At 42.0% G+C, this 17871-nt stretch overlaps 1 protein-coding gene across 1 annotated transcript; it reads left to right on the top strand.

The window, feature by feature from the left end:
• The first annotated feature begins 1474 nt into the window (after window positions 1–1474).
• Window positions 1475–17419, top strand: msh2 (mutS homolog 2 (E. coli)). The gene is made up of 16 exons (XM_087844743.1): window positions 1475–1725; window positions 2239–2387; window positions 2477–2761; window positions 2952–3098; window positions 3340–3489; window positions 5540–5673; window positions 6157–6356; window positions 11606–11715; window positions 11799–11922; window positions 12344–12494; window positions 12608–12705; window positions 13042–13293; window positions 13476–13680; window positions 13771–14018; window positions 14143–14318; window positions 17136–17419. The coding sequence occupies exons 1-16, from the start codon at window positions 1518–1520 to the stop codon at window positions 17310–17312; spliced, it is 2814 nt and encodes a 937-aa protein (XP_087700869.1). The 5' UTR covers window positions 1475–1517; the 3' UTR covers window positions 17313–17419.
• The last annotated feature ends 452 nt before the right edge of the window (window positions 17420–17871 follow it).

Below are 17871 nucleotides of genomic sequence, written 5' to 3'. Positions count from 1 at the left end.
CACATTTAGACATTTGTCATGGAAATACACATGCTTCAGCCTAAAGAGCATCTGGCTTGTTATGCCTCTGTGATCATCTAAAAGGGCACATGCCATGGGTAACTTGTACATGCGTGAAGGCACCACTTGATATATAAAGCATTAAAGCGAAATAGCCATCCATCCAAATGGGCTTTTATCGTTTTAAGAAAAGGTGTTGCTTGTTTCTGCTTACTGTTTTGTCTCAGCTGCAGTAATTACACAAAACTCATTCACTGCAGCTACTTGATAATAATATTGGCATGCAAACACTCAGATATCCATACATTTCATTTTTTGTTTGGTAGATGTGTATTCAATTTATACAGGGTTCAAAAGTCAAAAACATCAGTATAACTTTCTTTAACTTCTAAAATTATTTTATATAAGTTTAAAAATGTTAGTTCCAGTTAAGTTCACGTTAGAAAGGTCAGTAAGTTCAGTCTACACTTCAGGGTCTAAGTATAGAGAGCATGTGCTGTTAGGTCGATGAGGTCTTAATTCAATGGGGTTATTTTTTGTTTTAATTGAATTAACTGTTTCTGGGTAGCAGCTGAAAGAAGCATCACATACTCTAAATACGACAAACTATGATAAGTTTAAATGAAAGGACTGCTTCATATTCTTGGAAGAAATCCTTTGCATTAAATGACTGCCTGAAGTATAGAACCCATGGGTGTGGTCATGAAGTGGTTTCTCCCCTGAGAAGCTCAGCTAAGCCTTCACTGCAGAATCTTTCGGCTGCTTCTTATTTGTGGATCCCTCTGAAATTTGTTTCCAGTAACTGAAAAGCATCTACTGATCTATTAACTCCATGTTGAGTTTGTTTGATGAAATTCTGGCAACTCTGATCCATAAGAGGTTAATTATAATTATATGAGTATATATATATTATGTTAATTGGTGTTTCTAAATTGCACATAGGTGTGCATGTGTTAGCCCAGTGATAGATTGGCGACCTGTCCAGGATGTGCCTTTCCTCTTGCTCTATGCTAGCTGGGATAGGCCCCAGCACCACCCAGGCGACCCTGGTAAGGATACGCGGAAGAGAATGGATGGATGGAAGTCGAAAATTTGGGTTATCATTTCAAAAATTTCGACATAATAACTTTTAGTTTTAATATATTTTAAACGATTTCATCAGTTTTGAGTTATTTACTGAGAAATGTGAGTTAGAAAGTCGATATTATTTATGTTCCGGTGATTACTGAAGTTTTAAGTCAGGTTCGAAAATGTTTACATAACATTAGTGTTCCGAGCTACTGAAGAAGTAGAAGAAGAAGCGAGCGGCGTTCTTGTCATTTACATGTTTCCGCGACTTACTCGAGAGTTTAAGATCATTCAACCATCTGTTTATACGTGGTTTAGCTTTGAAATGTCTGCATTTGTGAATAAAAAATGTTCCCAGTAAGCGGCCCCGGTTGCGTTCTTGTTTCTATGGGAACATCTCGTCAACGCAACTTCCTGTTTGGTTCTGCTCGGTGGCGGGAGATTCCAGGATGGCGGTGCAGCCGAAACAGAACCTGTCCATGGACAGCGCAGCCGAGCACGGCTTTCTTAACTTCATTTTCTCCATGCCGGAGAAGCCGGACACCACATTCCGGATATTTGACCGTAACGAATATTATACGGTTCACGGGAAGGACGCCATATTCGCGGCGAAGGAGGTTTTCAAAACGAACGGGGTCATCAAGTTTTTGGGTTCAGGTACTAGCTTAGCTGTGCACTAAGCTAACTTCAGTTGGCGCTTTTAAACAAGGGTTGCCTCGGTGCCTTTACTATTAAGCTAACCTAGTTTGTGTGAACGTGTAGCCAGAGGAAGAGTTTCACAGGTTGTAGCTAAGGTGGCTACTATTAGCTGCAGCTCTAGCAGGTCCTGTACGTTCAGAAGCATTGCCATGGCTAATTAAATGTTGGACAGTATGTTTTTGTGGGAAATGATGAGGGGTCCTCTTACAGTTAAGTGTTTTCATTTATTGTCTCAGGGACTTTCAAGCTGTTAACTGCTTCTTTTCATTTGTTTAAATGAAGATAAGTCATTGAGCTACAAATTTCCTGTCAGGTCACTGACAGAAAAACATGGAGAACAAAAACTGCTTCACTCAGATATTAGATGTTTTAGTCTTTATAGCTAGCTGCAGTTCTAGCTGCAGCACCAGCACTCTCTGCCATGAGAAGGACGCATTACAAAGAATTTGACGTGTTTTTGTTGGTCAACAGGGAGTCGCAAACTGGAGAGTGTGGTCCTGAGCAAGCTGAACTTTGAGGCCTTTGCGAAAGATTTGCTGTTGGTGAGGCAGTACAGAGTGGAGGTGTACAGGAACCACAGCAAGAGCAGCAAGGAGCATGACTGGAAGATTGAGTACAAGGTACTGTGCTGGCTATTGCGACATAACAGGGTGGTTTCTGCTTGTTTAAAAAAACAACTCTGGATCTTACCTACTGTGTCTAAATGCAGGCCTCTCCAGGAAACTTGACTCAGCTTGAGGAGATCCTTTTTGGTGGGGAAAGCGGCTTAGAGGGCTGTGCAGGTGTCGTAGCTGTGCGGCTTGCAACCGGAGCTGATGGACAGCGTGTTGTTGGGGTCGGGTATGTGGATGCAGCCCAGAGGACGATGGGAGTGTGCGAGTTTCCAGACAATGAGATATTCTCCAACTTGGAATCCCTGCTTGTCCAAATCAGTCCCAAAGAGTGTCTCCTGGCCCAGGGGGAAGCTAACGCTGATGGGAGTAAACTGCGTGAGGTATGTGGGCACGGTAATTACTTATGTTAAAAAAATCAGTATGAACATCAGTCTTGCAAAATGGGAAATCTTTAAATGAGTGTTCTTTTCTTTAAACCAGGCCTGACTTAAAAAAATTAATATTAATACTCTGGCTGCATAAGCAGAGATTGTGATGGGAGTATATTGTTGTTTTTGTATGTCTGTGTAGGTGGTGCAGCGTGGCGGCATGCTAGTCTCTCATAGGAAGAGAGCTGAGTTCAACAGCAAGGACATGGTCCAGGATCTCAACCGGCTGCTGAGAGCAAAGAGAGGGGAGACCGTGGCGAGCAACACCCTACCTGAGCTGGACAAGCAGGTGAACAACAGGAAAAAACAAACATTTTGACAAAAGGTGGTGGTTTGAAAAAACTTTTGTCTTTATTTTACAACAACATTTAGTACTAAGCATTATTGGGATCATTAACTGTATTGATAAAATCCCAGTCATAACAGCTCCTGCCGACTAAATGACACACTCAGGCTGAAGGCCATGCATACGAACAGGTCACTATGTGGGAAGTTTGACCATAGCGTCCCTTGTGTGATGTCATTCTCAGGTGGCAATGTCATGTTTGGCTGCAGTGGTGCGTTTCCTTGAACTGCTCTCTGATGAGTCCAACTTCAACTCCTTCAACCTGACCACTCTGGACCTGGGTCAGTACATGAGGCTGGACAACGCTGCCGTCAGGGCTCTTAATCTCTTCCAGGTAAGTGACCGGTGTCAACTCCTCAAGGTTTTCATCTTGATAAGAGCAGCAGAATAACAAGTGTTGTTTTCTTGGCTCTTTGTGGTTGCAGGCTCTGTAGGAACTGTGGTTGTTGTTGTGCTAGAAAAACAAAAAGATGTGATTTAGAGAATTCAAAAGCACAAATTTGGAATGACCAGCAAGAAATTTAGAAAACCAGCAACCCTTTCAAATTCTAGTAGCTGTCACATGTTGATTTTATTGACTGAGCCTGTTTTGTTTCTGTTATGTAGCAAATACATATGACTGTGATAAAAATATTCCCAATGTGTCTGTGCATCACTTGTAATTCATCTGTTAAATTCACAATTAACATGCAAATTCCGGCTTGAGTGAACGCTGCCGCGCCTGGCTGCCGCGCCTGGCTGCCGCTACTCGCTGGTACATTTTTCGAATATTTGGATTCAGATTTGAATGAACAGGGACATTCACACTCAGGACCAGATCGATCTTTGCCAGGGATTGATTTGCAACGCTTGTCCTCAACTTCTGTTATTTCAGCTTAATGTGTTCTCACGTCTTCTTCTCAGTGAGCTGCACTAGCTTAACTGTTTGAGCTATTTTAGCCTACCTGTTCGTTGCTCCGGCCGGCTTGGCTCCTTTTCCTCCACATAATCGAAAATGTGGACCAAGATGTTCCTGAGCTGGTCGGCACTATTTTGGATTCTCCTGACGCTCGTCTACCATCCTACGGCTGGACTGCTCTGCTATACAGCCGCTGAGCTCCTGCGCCTTCGCGGGCAGCTATCGCTCCCGTCGCCGGCGGAGCTCCACTACCACCCGGGCATCACTTTCCAGCCTCGCCGGATATACATCCATCGCGAGTCGTTTGGTCTTTTCACGTGTGTTATGAATAAATTTTCTTTTTTTTCGGTACCGGTACTAGTTTTATTTTGTTGTATTTATCCGCGACACCTTAAAGGCCGGTCCATGAAAATATTGTCGGGCATTGTCCGTGGTGCAAAAAAGGTTGGGGACCGCTGCTCTTAATTGTTGTGACACGTGTTCGAAATGCAGAGCGGTGCGCTCAATTTGCCACATGGAGCAGCGCGAGAGTAAAGCACGAGGGAGGGGCTAATAATCGGCTCAGTCATTTTTAATGATTGTTGAAAGCCCAGATCGTAATCGTGATTAAAATTCGATTAATTGAGCAGCCCTACTGTCAACCATCAATCTCTAGCCCACCTGCCCAGGGCGCCCACCGCGATTAGCAAAAAAGAAGATACTCCACTCAACTTCGGTCTTCTAAACATTCGTTCATTGACTAGTAAGGGACCTCTCATCCAAGACCTCCTATCTGACCATAAGTTTGACTTTTTCTGCTTAACTGAAACCTGGCAACAACCTGATGACTTTTCTCAGCTAAACGAATCTGCTCCTCTGGGGTTTGTTTACTTTTCTAAACCCCGCTGCTCAGGTCGTGGGGGTGGTCTCGCGATCCTTTTTCGCCAGCACTTGAAAGTCCTGCCAGTTAATGTTGATACCTTTAGTTCTCTAGAGGTCCTTGCATGTGAGCTGACTGGACCCATTCCCACCATCATAGCTACTGTATACTGTATACTGTACACAAGCAATACTGTATACTGTATGTACTAACCCCGCTCCTCCTTACCTTTCTGACCTGTTAACCACCACCCGTTCTTCCCGTTCACTTTGTTCTTCTTCTATCCAGCTTGCTGTACCTTCCTTCCGGCTCACCACCATGGGAAGCAGAGCTTTCAGCTGCTCTGCTCCCAGGCTGTGGAACTCGCTGCCCCCAGAAATAAGAAACACTGGTTCTCTCCCACAGTTTAAATCCCAACTCAAAACTCATCTGTTCAAATCTGCATATTCACTGTGAATCCACTGTTTGTTAATTTTATCTTGTGCTTTTGTTTTATTGTTCTTATTCTGACATTGTTTTACCGAGTGTTTTATCCTATTGTAAAGTGTCCTTGGGTGACTTGAAAAGCGCTCATAAATAAAATTTATTATTATTATTATATTATTATTATTAAATTGTATATTTCAGGGTTCACCTGACGACACCACCGGAGCTCACTCGTTGGCCGGTTTGTTGAATAAGTGCCGTACGCCGCAGGGTCAGCGGTTGGTCAACCAGTGGATCAAACAGCCCCTCATGGACAAAACTAAAATAGAGGAGAGGTAATGCAGTGATGGGGATGGGGGGGGGGGGGGGGGTTTCTGTACCTTCAACAAATCCAACTTAGCAATATGCCAGGTCTGTAGGCGATAAGACCTTCTTGTCAAACATCTTTAGCTTAACAAACATTATACATTTAAAGGAGGCATTTAAGGGAATAGAAGTATGGTATTATGAATCAGCCCTCATGCTTTTATCATTTGACAGAAAAAGTCAAAATAGATGCAGAAATTTACCGTTTTGTCCACATACATGGAAATTCTGAACTTTTTTAGGCAGGTTTTCTTATGTTTCCTTTGAGTAGTCTTCAGGAGTATTTCTCCAGGCTTCCTCGAGGACATTCAGAGATCTTCTTTGGATGTTGGCTGCCTTTTGTTTTGTTCTCAGTCAAAGATAATTTCATACTGCTTCGATAACGCTGAGGTCCAGGCTCTGGGGGAGGCCAGTCTACAGGACTTACAATTACTGAGGACATTTTTGTGCAGGCTTGACCTGGTGGAAAGCTTTGTGTGCGACTCTGTGCTGAGGCAGACCTGTCAGGACGATTTGCTGAGGCGGTTTCCCGATCTTCATCGACTGGCCAAGAAGTTTCACCGTCACACGGCAACGCTGCAGGATTGTTATCGTGTCTACCAGGCTGTGAGCCAAATACCGACTCTTATCACTGCTCTGGAGAAATACTCGGGTAAGCTGCAGCTTATACACTGTTTACCTCACTCTACAATCTGTTTTGCAGGCTGCAGGGATATGGAACGCCAGGACTGCCATAATGAATTAATTAAATACACCATTAAATAATTAATTAAATGTGGCAATAATTAATTACAATCGGAAATAATTAATTACATAAATATCTACGACACATGTAATTAATTAATTAATGACACATTTAATAAATTATTGACACATTTAATTAATTATTTATTTATTTAACATTTTAATTAATTATTACCACATTTAAATAATTATTTAATGGTGTATTTAATTAATTTATTTAGGCACAGTTGACTCCTTCAGGTCTCACCATGAAATAATTTTATCTGTCAACCTCACCCATCAAACTCAGGGGGCGGGGTTAACGCTGATTGAGTCAAAACCATTGCTTTGGCCTGGTGGCCATTGTTTTTAGCACTCAACAACCGGCATGTGGAAACTAACAGAACTGAACTTTGAAAAACCCTGTTTGTGTGTCACCAAATACCGTTTTAATATTTTTTAGCCGAGAATGTAGCGGTTTAATCTTCAGATGTCTGGTCGGTTTGTCAAGATAGAGCCTCTTTGCAAAAGTGCTTCGATGATTTCGGAGATGTCCGCCCAGCCCAGTCTCACGGCAAAGCGTGGGATAGACCCGTTCGCCTCGCAAGCAATCGAGCTGTTATTACCACCGACAAAGCGCAGGCCCCGGTACACAGCTGTAATAACCCCCGCTGACACTGACTTCTTTTACTGAGGTTATATTTATCAGGGTTTTATTTCCTGATGTTCTTATGTGTCCTACGTGTTTCAGTCGCCAATTCTGAATTATAACTAACATTAAAAACATGTTTAAGGAGGAGAGAGAGCAAATAAATTCGATTAACAGCTGATCTTTGGGTTTTTGTTCAGTAATCAGCGTGACCTGCGTATAAACGCATAAAAGAAATAACGTTGGTGTTTCCGTCATGTAGTAACTGCTGGCGTTGTTCGACACTATGAAACACATACAGACTTTATGATGTTCGGCTAATATTTGTATTGTGAATATTGAGGGTAAACGGCCCTGTACACCACGGAGCGAGGTCAGCATATCCACGATATCTTCAGCTCTATGAGTTAACCCAGTTTCCCCAGCTGACTGATCTAACTGTCATCTACGAATGTCACGGGTCATATCAATATGATTTTACAGAAAATCATCCTTATTACTGCCAACTATTTCAGAGACGTGTAAATCTACAGCATAAAGAACACAAAAATATAGTCTAACGCAACACTGTAACAGAGATGAACCGTCAGTTTTTCGCAGATCAAAGTGGAATGAAAGTGATTGGTTGAACAGGTGTCCGTGATCTGTGTTACCTGCGTTTTCATCAACGTAAGAGACTCAGCAGCAGATTAGAATAACAGTTATACATTTAATAAATCACCAAATGAATACACGCAAGAAATGAGCAAATCTGTTCCGACAGTTTGAGTTTCTATTCCCTCCGCTGCAGACTCGCTGCTGTTTAAATGTTTGAGAGGAAGATTAGATATAAAGCAAACGTCAAACACAGACTCAGTCTGCATTCACATTTGATATGAGGCCAGGACGGATAATGGCTGTGTCCTGGTTTAAGATCATACATGTAAAATTGTTGTCTGACCTCCGTCGATCCAGCCGCTCAAAGTCCGTGGTTACCATGGTTACTGCATATGCAGCTATAATGTAAACAGCTGGCACAGCGGAAACCTACCGGCAGCATGGGTGTTTATGCTTTTCATTGCAAAAGGACTGTCTGATAGTGATGGGTCGTTCGCGAACGAAATGGCTCTTAGAGCCGGCTCTTTGAAGTGAACGACGCGAGCCGGCTCCTTATTGGGAGCCGTGAGGTTTTTTTTTTTCTTTCTCTCACCCTCTCTCTCGCCCTTTTTTCCGCTAAACTCCGCACGCGCGGCCTGTACTTTGCGCTGGGCAGAGGGGGGAGGGGCGTTAGTTACACTCGCAGTAGCACAGGAACAGAGCCAGAGAGAAAGAGAGCGAGGGACAACAACGTCACATTAGAAAGGTATAGTGATCATCCACTATTTTCAGTTGCAGATGATAAAGGATTCAGAAATCATGCAGGCCCATATGACAGAGAATGTGCATCTTCTTTTTGTTTTAATATTTTAATTTATATTTAATTGTGTTGTGGTTTGCATTGTTTTGTGTTGTTTCACGTTAAATTTATTTAAAAGGAAAAAGCTGAAAATTTAAATAGTTAAAAGTCTAAAATGTAAATAGTTGTTCTTTGTATTATATGATTTAATTATTACATTTTATGTGGAGTGAATAAATAAAGTATATTTATGGTGGCCCTTAGAGAAAAAGCACGTACAAACTCCAACACACGTAAAAACTCCAAAACACGTAAAAACTCAGAAGCACGTACAAACTCCTAAGCACGTACAAACTCCAAAACACGTAAAAACTCAGAAGCACGTACAAACTACAAAACACGTAAAAACTCAGAAGCACGTACAAACTCAGAATCATGTACAAAAGACAACAGAAGTGCTCCAGGATGCTAGGGCGCAGTGTTGAGCTTTTGTTACCTAGTGGCTACACAAGCCAGGAAGTATCAACAACCGGATTTGGTGTGTGGTTGTAACAGGTAAATAAATTTTTTTTTTTAATTATTTGAATAAATATGAGTGCTTGTCTATAAATACACAAACAATACACACATGCTTTCAATTGTGTAATTTAAGTGATCTGGGTAGCTCTGTTTTGGAAGTTCAGTTAACGCTAGAAATGTGTTTTGGAGTTTGTACGTGCTTTTTGGAGTTTGTATATGCTTTAGAGTTTGTACGTGCTTTGTCTCTAGGGGCCATATATAAACATATATAAATAAAACCACTTTTTTTTACATTAGTAATTCCTTTTCTGCATAATTTTATATTATTGTTAATGATTAAATAATTAAAGCAACAAAACAACCTGAAGAGCCGGTTCGGAGCCGAAAGAGCCGGCTCTTTTTAGTGAGCCGAGCCGAAAGAGCCGGATCTCTAAAAAGAGCCGGAAATCCCATCACTACTGTCTGAATGGTTAACTGACGTTAACTTGGATAAATTATAGTTAAGGAGTATCACAGATAACGCCCACGGAGCTGTGTGCCTGTTCACCACTACACTGAAATAGGTAGGCTATTACTGAAATACACGTGCTATATCATTAACTATGATATAATAGGGAGGTCCTATTAACATGTTTAGTTTTAAAGGACGCCTTCCTGCCTTTAGTCTCATTCATGAGCAGTATTAGTTTTCTTCTAACATCCAGAAGTCTGCACGATGTGTTTCATAGTTTGTAACAAGCCTTTGACAGTTAAACATAACATGACCGAAAAAGCAAAAAAAAAAAGAGAAAAAAAAGGAGAGGAAAAAAAATCACACAAATTATATGTTAACCTCATTTATCTTTAGTTAAGTAAACTAAAAATTCTAGCAGATCGCTGGTGCTTAGAATACAGTTGAATAGCTATTAAAAACCAGATGATATAATATTACTGTCCAGGTTGCAGTCTTCATGATGAACATGTAGTTGCAAACTCTGCTCCTCTCAGTAGAAATGCGCCTTCTCTTCTCTTTCTTTAAAACATTTTATAAGTCAGTTTACTCTCAAAATTTACTGTTAAATCCAAAACACACCAGATAAAGAAAAGCAAATGGTTCAGTCTAACACATGTGCCAGTGAACCATTAAACGTCTGTAAAACTGTGCAGTTATGAAACGTTACTTTAACCTCAGCCAAACCGATTTGCTCAGTTGTAAATAAAACAGCGTTTAACCACTGAGAGCTAAAACTCAGCTGAGGTTTTAAAGCTGTGTGCCGGTGATTGGACATCAGCCCCTGATAAAGTGGGTTTGCCTATAAAGTGCTCTGTTGGGAAACAAGCTCCAGCAGCTCTGCGCTCTGGAAAAAAAAACTATATTTACTTATCTTGTGCAGAAAAGTGCGTTATCACCAGGTAACGTGGGCATGTTTCTTGAATGAGCAGCAGGTGTTAAACAACCGCTGACAGGTGAGGAGGAGGATGCATGCAGGTAAACTGAGGGCCTGTTGAGCTGATCGCAGGTGTCCTGAGAAAAATGTCAGCTTGTTCTTTATGTTACAGAAGCACAGAGACACAAGACCAGGCGGAAAGAGACGATCGTTCGGTGAAAATGAGAATCTGCGAATGCAACATGTGGAACACAGAGAGTGGAATATGTAAACAAACCGGTTAAGGCAAACCCCCCCCAAAAAACAAACAAACAAACAAAAAAAACACAAAACCAAACAACAAAAAACTAACAAACAAACTAAAAAAAAAACCAAAACAGTTAAGCTGGAACACCGGGGCTGTGAGCTCGGTGCACTCTGTCAGCTGACTGTTAGCAGAGCTAGTGACATCTCTGAAAACATCTGAACACTTTTGCAAACATGTTCTATGTTGACAACCTGACCAGACGTGAAGATTACCGCGCGACATTCGCGGCTAAAACACTGTTAAAAACTAAACAAAGTGTAGTTGGTGACAGAAAAACGGGTATTTTAAAACTACACTACCACCATTGCTGCCTGTGATTTGAAATGCATTCTGAGATACCTGGCTGCCCCAAGTCTACACAAGCAATCAATTATCTAGGATCGACCTGTCCTGACTTACTTTGCACGGCAACCAATCAAATGTTAGAGAAGCTGCATGGCAGCGTTAACCCTGCCCATTTAGTTTGATGGGTGAGGCTGACGGATAAAATTATTTCAAGGAGAGAGATGAAGGAGACAAAAGTGCCAAAATGAATTAAATAAATAAATCATTAAATAATGAATTAAAACTGTCAATAATTATTTAAATGTGTTATTAATTAATTAAATATGTCAATAATTAATTAAATCTGTCGATAATTAATTAATTACATGTGTCGTAAATGTTTATGTAATTAATTATTTCTGATTTTAATTAATTATTGCCACATTTAATTAATTATTTAATGGTGTATTTAATGAATTCATTATGGCAGTCCTGGCGTTCCATACAGGGATGCTGTCTTGTCTGCTTCATACAGCTGATTTGACAGTTTCTTAATTGTTGTTATTTGGAGTTCAAAGATTGTTGTTGCTTCATCGTGCTGACTGTGTGTAAACAAAGGATGCTGTTTTTCATGAAACTATCAGATGAATTATTATTTTTAGCTAAAATTTAGGCTAATACTTTGTTTGTGTTGCAGGTAGCAACAAGGTTCTGCTAAATGCAGTATTCCTCTCGCCTCTCAGAGACTTGCAGACTGACTTCACCAAGTACCAAGAGATGATTGAAACCACACTGGACATGAACCAGGTCTTTTCATTTGCTTCAAAGTATTTTGCCCCCCGTTTGCACACAGCCTGTTGTGCATTTGACTTATTTCTTGTTTCGTGTAGATTGACCACCACGAGTACCTGGTGAAGGCATCATTTGATCCGGTACTGAGTGAGCTGAGAGAAAAGATGGATGTGCTGGAAAAACGCATGCAGACCGTGCTGAACAGTGCAGCCAGAGAACTAGGTGATTACAGTATATACATAATATAAAACAATAACCTTGACATTATTAATTGGTATATACAAAGAATCTGTTCTTAGAGGAATAACCTGTAAAGTATGACATGAATATAGTGATAAATAACCTAATACTAATTCTTTTCTTTTAATTGAAATTTAAACGTGTGTGTGTGTGTGTGTGTGTGTGTGTGTGCGCGTGCGCGCCTACAAGAAAACAAAAAAGGGTCGTTTCCTAAATAGGTTCTCTGGATATTTATGTTAATGAGCTGTTGAACAGGTGTACCTAATATAGTGGCTAATGACTGTGTGTCCTAACTAACCTGGTGCCGCAGCAATCCTTGTGCAAGGCAGGTGACGGCCGTCTAAAGGAAGGTTTCCACTTTGGCTTTTATGCTTAAACAGATTGGTGTAACTTTGTGTTTCAGGTCTGGAGGCGGGTAAAACAGTGAAGCTGGAGTCAAACGCCGTGCTGGGATTTTACCTGAGAGTCACATGCAAGGAGGAAAAGAGTCTGAGGAACAACAAGAAATTTACCACGCTGGATGTGCAGAAGAACGGTGTGCGCTTTACCAACAGGTGTGCCTCACCGCGCCTCTAATGTCAGCATCGCATAACGCTGCTGTTTTTTTCGGGGGGGGGGGGGGGGTTTTGCCATCTGATGATTCACGCCGATGTATGTTCGCTTGCAGTAAGCTGAGCTCTCTGAACGAGGAGTACACCAAAAGCAGGGAGGAGTATGAGGAAGCCCAGAACGCCATCGTCAAAGAGATCATCAACATTGCCTCAGGTGAGGAATCTCATCACATGCTGCTCACTGTCTTCTCAGCAAGGCATCGATTTGAACAGCACAGGAAACGATTGTATCCGGATTGCGTGAAAACTAGAAATGCCATAATTGTATGAAAGTTGCTTTGTGAGACCTTCCGTTTAATTGATTTCGTTCACATTTTCTTTAAAGGTCAGTAAGATCTATATCACTTTGAATTTTTTGCATAGACGTCGAAGAACTGGTGATGTTGCGGTCTTTCTTTTATCAAATACAAAATCATTTTGGAGCCTGCACATGATGCGGTCTCCCGCCTGCGATGGTTCATTTAAGGCTCTAAATGTTTTAAACCGTCAGGTTACGTGGATCCCCTCCAGACGCTCAGCGACGTGATAGCGCAGCTGGACGCCCTGACGAGTTTTGCCGTGACATCGGTGTCTGCTCCTGTGCCGTTCGTTCGGCCTCAATTCCGGCTCTTTGACCATGGCTGCAGGCGCGTGGACCTGCTGCAGGCCAGACATCCCTGCATGGAGATGGATGCAGACACTGCATTCATACCTAATGACATCAGCTTTGTCCAGGGAGACAAGAGCTTCTATATCATAACAGGTGAAAAATAAGCACAGATTAAGTCAAGGGTGGATTTAAAGGCAAATTCTCCCATGTGGGCTGTCTGGCTGTCATTGATGAGGCCCATCACTGTAAAAATCAGCCCTATGTCGTAATAAACGCAGCTTTCATTAAGTCTTGGAAGTACCTCAATAATCATTATGTTTTCCAAACCTTTGCAGGACCAAATATGGGTGGCAAGTCCACCTTTATCCGGCAGGTGGGTGTGATCGCATTGATGGCTCAGATTGGTTGCTTTGTGCCATGCGAGAAGGCGGAACTTAGCGTGATTGACAGCATCCTGGCAAGGGTGGGTGCAGGAGACAGCCAGGTGAAAGGAGTTTCCACCTTTATGTCCGAGATGCTAGAGACAGCCGCCATTCTGCGGTAAGAACAGACGAGCTTTATTAATAGTTGTACAAATAACTGATGAGCAGATACGGGAAGGTTTTCTCATCGTCTGTGTTGTTGTTACAGTTCGGCCACAGAGAAGTCGCTCATCATAATCGACGAGCTCGGCAGAGGCACGTCCACCTACGACGGCTTCGGTCTGGCCTGGGCCATCAGCGAGCACATCGCCTCCAAAATCGGCTGCTTCTGCCTGTTCGCCACCCACTTCCACGAGCTGACGGCGCTGGCAGCTCAGCAGCCCATCGTCCACAACCTGCATGTCACAGCCCTGACGTCGCACAACACGCTCACAATGCTGTACAGAGTCAAGCCAGGTCAGCACGCAGCCCGTGGTTTTGCTCGGGGTTAACGCAGCTTTGTGCTTTTAAAAATGTTAATCTCAACAAACGATTATGATCAGCCCAGAGCGCCTTTAGAGTGATCCGTCTCTGTCTTCAGGCGTGTGTGACCAGAGTTTTGGAATCCACGTGGCCGAGTTGGCTTGCTTCCCGCCGTCAGTGCTGGCCGCTGCGAAGGAGAAGGCGGAGGAGCTGGAGGAATTCCAAGAACCTGCAGGAGATGAGTTGGAACAGGAGGAGGAGCCCAAGGCTAAGAGGCGAAAGACAGACAAGGAGGTAAGGCTCAGATTTCCACTATTATACCAACACCATAATCTAGACACCGTGGTGTCCATAGTGACATTTATTTATCATTTAATAAACACTACATTGTTGGTACAAGTGATGTATTTGTCTACAAATCATCTTCTTTCAGAAGCAGGCATCCGTGATTTAGATGCGGTGCTAGGCGATATAGGGACGCTTTTCTCTTTTTTGGTGTAGATTTCCCGCTGAACCATAAATGGCGATTTTGAATTTTGCTCCCCCCAGATCAGACGCTTAAAAAAAGTACCTGGTAACAGGGTCTGCCGCCTAATGGGACAACCATAAAAACACAGTTGAGCTGAGCAAAGTTGGTACTAGTGGAAAAGAGGCATAAATGTGCGTTTGTGCTGCAAACGGAGACTACTAGTCTTCCTAATAATAGCAGATTTTTATTAAAAGAAGTGTAGAGACCAAAGGTCAGGGCAGGGGGCAAGAATAAGAATACACTTGAAGCTGTCGAAGGAACGGGAGCCTGTTAGAGGGCTAATACAGAGAGTCAGACAACCATTCGCACTCGCACCACTAACTGCGTGTCTTTGGACTGTGGGAGGAAGCCGGAGACCCCAGAGAGAACCCCTGAGGACAAGGGGAGAACGTGTAAACTCCACAATGAAAGGCCCTGGCCAGATGGTGGAGTTGAACCCATGACCTTCTTGCTGTGCGACTAATCACCGTACCACCATTTTGCCCCATTTCTGTTGAGCTTATTCTCTGGATATCTACTGGCTCTGAGAGTCTGAAATACTGGCCTTCGCCCCCAGAGGACAAGTCATCAGACTTCAGCCTATTGATTCCTACATAGGTTAACATTATCTTTTGCACTAGTTTGGCTGACTGCAAGCAAAATGATTGCTCAGTGGCACTGAAACAATGGGAATTTCTGACAATTTAGTTACTCACAAGACTTCATGTGCAGTTCCGTTTTATCTCAGCTGTTCCACTGCAAAGCCAGATGTGATAAGAAATTTTCCTAAGCAAGATCCAGTAGCACAAACTTGAATTCCCCCGTAACAGGGGAAATATTAGTCGGATTTTAGAGTGGCAGAAGGTCTGGATCTTTTAAAAAGCTGAAGACGAAAACAGGATGGTGTCCACAGCAGGATAATGAACAACACAAGTCAAGATCCACATCGGACTTTCTCAGAAGGTGCAAGCTCAGGTGCTCAGTCTTTGCGCTGGCAAAGGTCGGCAGCCTTAACCCAACAAATTTTCCACGTGTGGGACTAATAAAGGTTGTCTTATCATAGTAAATAAAACCTCTATTGAAAATCTGCGATTAGACATGAAGGTTAACTTGAGGCAAGAATCTCAGAACTAGAAATCCCTTTCTAGGACACAGCTGATAGTTCCCAGTGTTACTAATTACTGACAGTGAAGGATAACAGAACTGTTGCTTTGAGCCCTTTTCCTCCTTTGATATTTTCACACTGTAAAAAGATGGATATTTTATTCTCCACGGTGAAGGAATGTAACAAGCATAGCAGTATAAAGAAGGGGAAAAAAAATACACTTGTTGCTGTGTTCTTATAGATAGAGGCAGCCAATCAGAAGAAAGTAGGGGTGGGTTTTTATAATCGATTTATCGATTAAAATCGATTCTGGCTTGGATAACGTAAAATCGATTCATTAAAATCCTGAATCGATTTTTTAATATAAATTAATTTTGCCCGAAATGCCAGAATCTCTGGTGAAACCTCACAAAATGTCAACAACCACCAAACAGCTAAGACAGTAAATGAGAGCAGGAACACGGATTCTGCACAAAGACTTAAACACACAGCGCAACCCGCGGATCAGAATCAGTTAGATGTCGCCTTTCTCACAGTCGGGGCTGAAAGCCGACAGCTCGCTGATTCTGATCTGTCGGCGGGTCCGCGCTTTGTGTTCACGCCCTTTATGCGCTGATTCTAAAGATGTTAGTTTGATGTCTCTCCAAACAATATTGACTGAACCAGCAGCAAAAGAAGATCCAAACTGCGCTTCACATAAACATTGTCATGTATTCACTCTGACTTTTACTGTTTTGCTTCGACCACGATGCACAGCTCTCTCTCTCTCTCTCTGTACTTCAAGAACAGTTTCCCGTCTAAAAATCTGTTTTCTTCATTATTCGCTTGCTTGTTACGCACAAGTCTACCGTTGTTTACAGCGCTGTCGGCCGACGTTTTTTTTTCCGTTTTATATACTTCCGAAAAGAAAACCTAATTTCTGCCGTTCAATACTGAACAAATTTAAACTTTTTAAAATTATGCAAAATGCAAAAAGCTTAGCCGTGTCTCTAATAAAACCGCTGTAACATCAGAGGTAACGTTCATGTGTTGATTAATGGTTTTCTTTCATTTTTGATGTACTACAGAATATTTTTATAAAATCCCAGGCCAGGAAAATCACCTTCATGTTTTTCTGTTTAATCTTCAGCTACTTTGACACAAAGGCATCTGCTGTGATGCTTACACCTTTGATAAAGTCTTGCGAGTGTCAGCTTCCTTTTTATAGATACAAAAATATCTAAATGTGCTGATCTGAATTATAATATTTCTGACTGTCAAAATTTCCCAGATTCAAAGCGAATCGAATTAAATCGAATCGTGGATCGAATCGATTCGGGACCTTGTGAATCGGAATTGAATCAATTCTAGAAATCAGTGACGATACCCAGCCCTAGAAGAAAGTTGACTTAAAAGCAGCAAAAGCGCCTCGTTTCAGAGAGTAGAGCTGAGGTCCATTCAGAAACCAGAAGAGAGAGTTTGAATTCCTTGTAACACCCATGCCCTGCTTATTTTTCAGGTGGGGGAAAACCTGATCCACTACTTTCTGCAGAAGGTGAAGTCACTTCCACTTGCCACCATGACTGAGGAGGAAGTGAAGGCAAAGCTCAGGAAAATGAAGCAGAAGCTGGTTGCCCAAAATAACACGTACATCAGCGGGGTCCTCGCACGCTGCGTTCCTGTTAAAACTGCTTGATTTTTAAACCCCTACCCGCTGTCTGCTCTGCAAAGTTAAAGTTCATCACTGTAGCGAAGAACACTAGAGTGCTTATACTGTAGTTTTCCAATAAAGGATTTATTGCCAATCTGCAGACACGTTTGTTTTGTTTTTTTCGTCAGTTATTTCGTGAGATTGCTCTGTCGCTTAACGTCCTAGCACCTGGCGTCCACATATGTGGACATCACATTTTGGGTTATTTAGACCAAAATACTCAATTTTACTCTACAAGCGCCTGATATCCACTTACGAGGACATTATACTGCTACTGTTCTATCGAAATTTTAAACGAATATTCTCATGTGTGGCTTTCATTTTTATAAGAAACAAAAATTAGGTAAAAAAAAAACCTGGTAATTATTTGTTTTTACATTCATCAGGTCCCAATATGCCCAAATATCAAAGAGGAAAAAATAAAAATGCATGCCGTGGAAGAGTTCTGGTCTTAGGAGGTTAATGCAGATTGGTGACACCAGTAACTTGTGTGTCTACTGTTGGTCAGGAGGTTAGATAGCTCAGTTCCGGTAATACTGTGTGT

The sequence above is a fragment of the Neolamprologus brichardi genome, chromosome 8 (assembly GCF_056152115.1).
Source record: "Neolamprologus brichardi isolate AB-2024 chromosome 8, ASM5615211v1, whole genome shotgun sequence".
NCBI classification, from domain to species: Eukaryota; Metazoa; Chordata; class Actinopteri; order Cichliformes; family Cichlidae; genus Neolamprologus; species Neolamprologus brichardi.
This window is presented reverse-complemented; position numbering and strand designations above follow the sequence as displayed.

Excerpts from the sequence above, each read along its gene's own strand:
- msh2 (XM_087844743.1), top strand. The coding sequence starts at position 1,518 with ATGGCGGTGCAGCCGAAACAGAACCTGTCCATGGACAGCGCAGCCGAG. Across the intron at positions 3,099-3,339 it reads TACCTGAGCTGGACAAGCAG|GTGGCAATGTCATGTTTGGC; the intron begins GTGAACAACAGG and ends TGTCATTCTCAG. Across the intron at positions 11,923-12,343 it reads CAGTGCAGCCAGAGAACTAG|GTCTGGAGGCGGGTAAAACA; the intron begins GTGATTACAGTA and ends TTTGTGTTTCAG.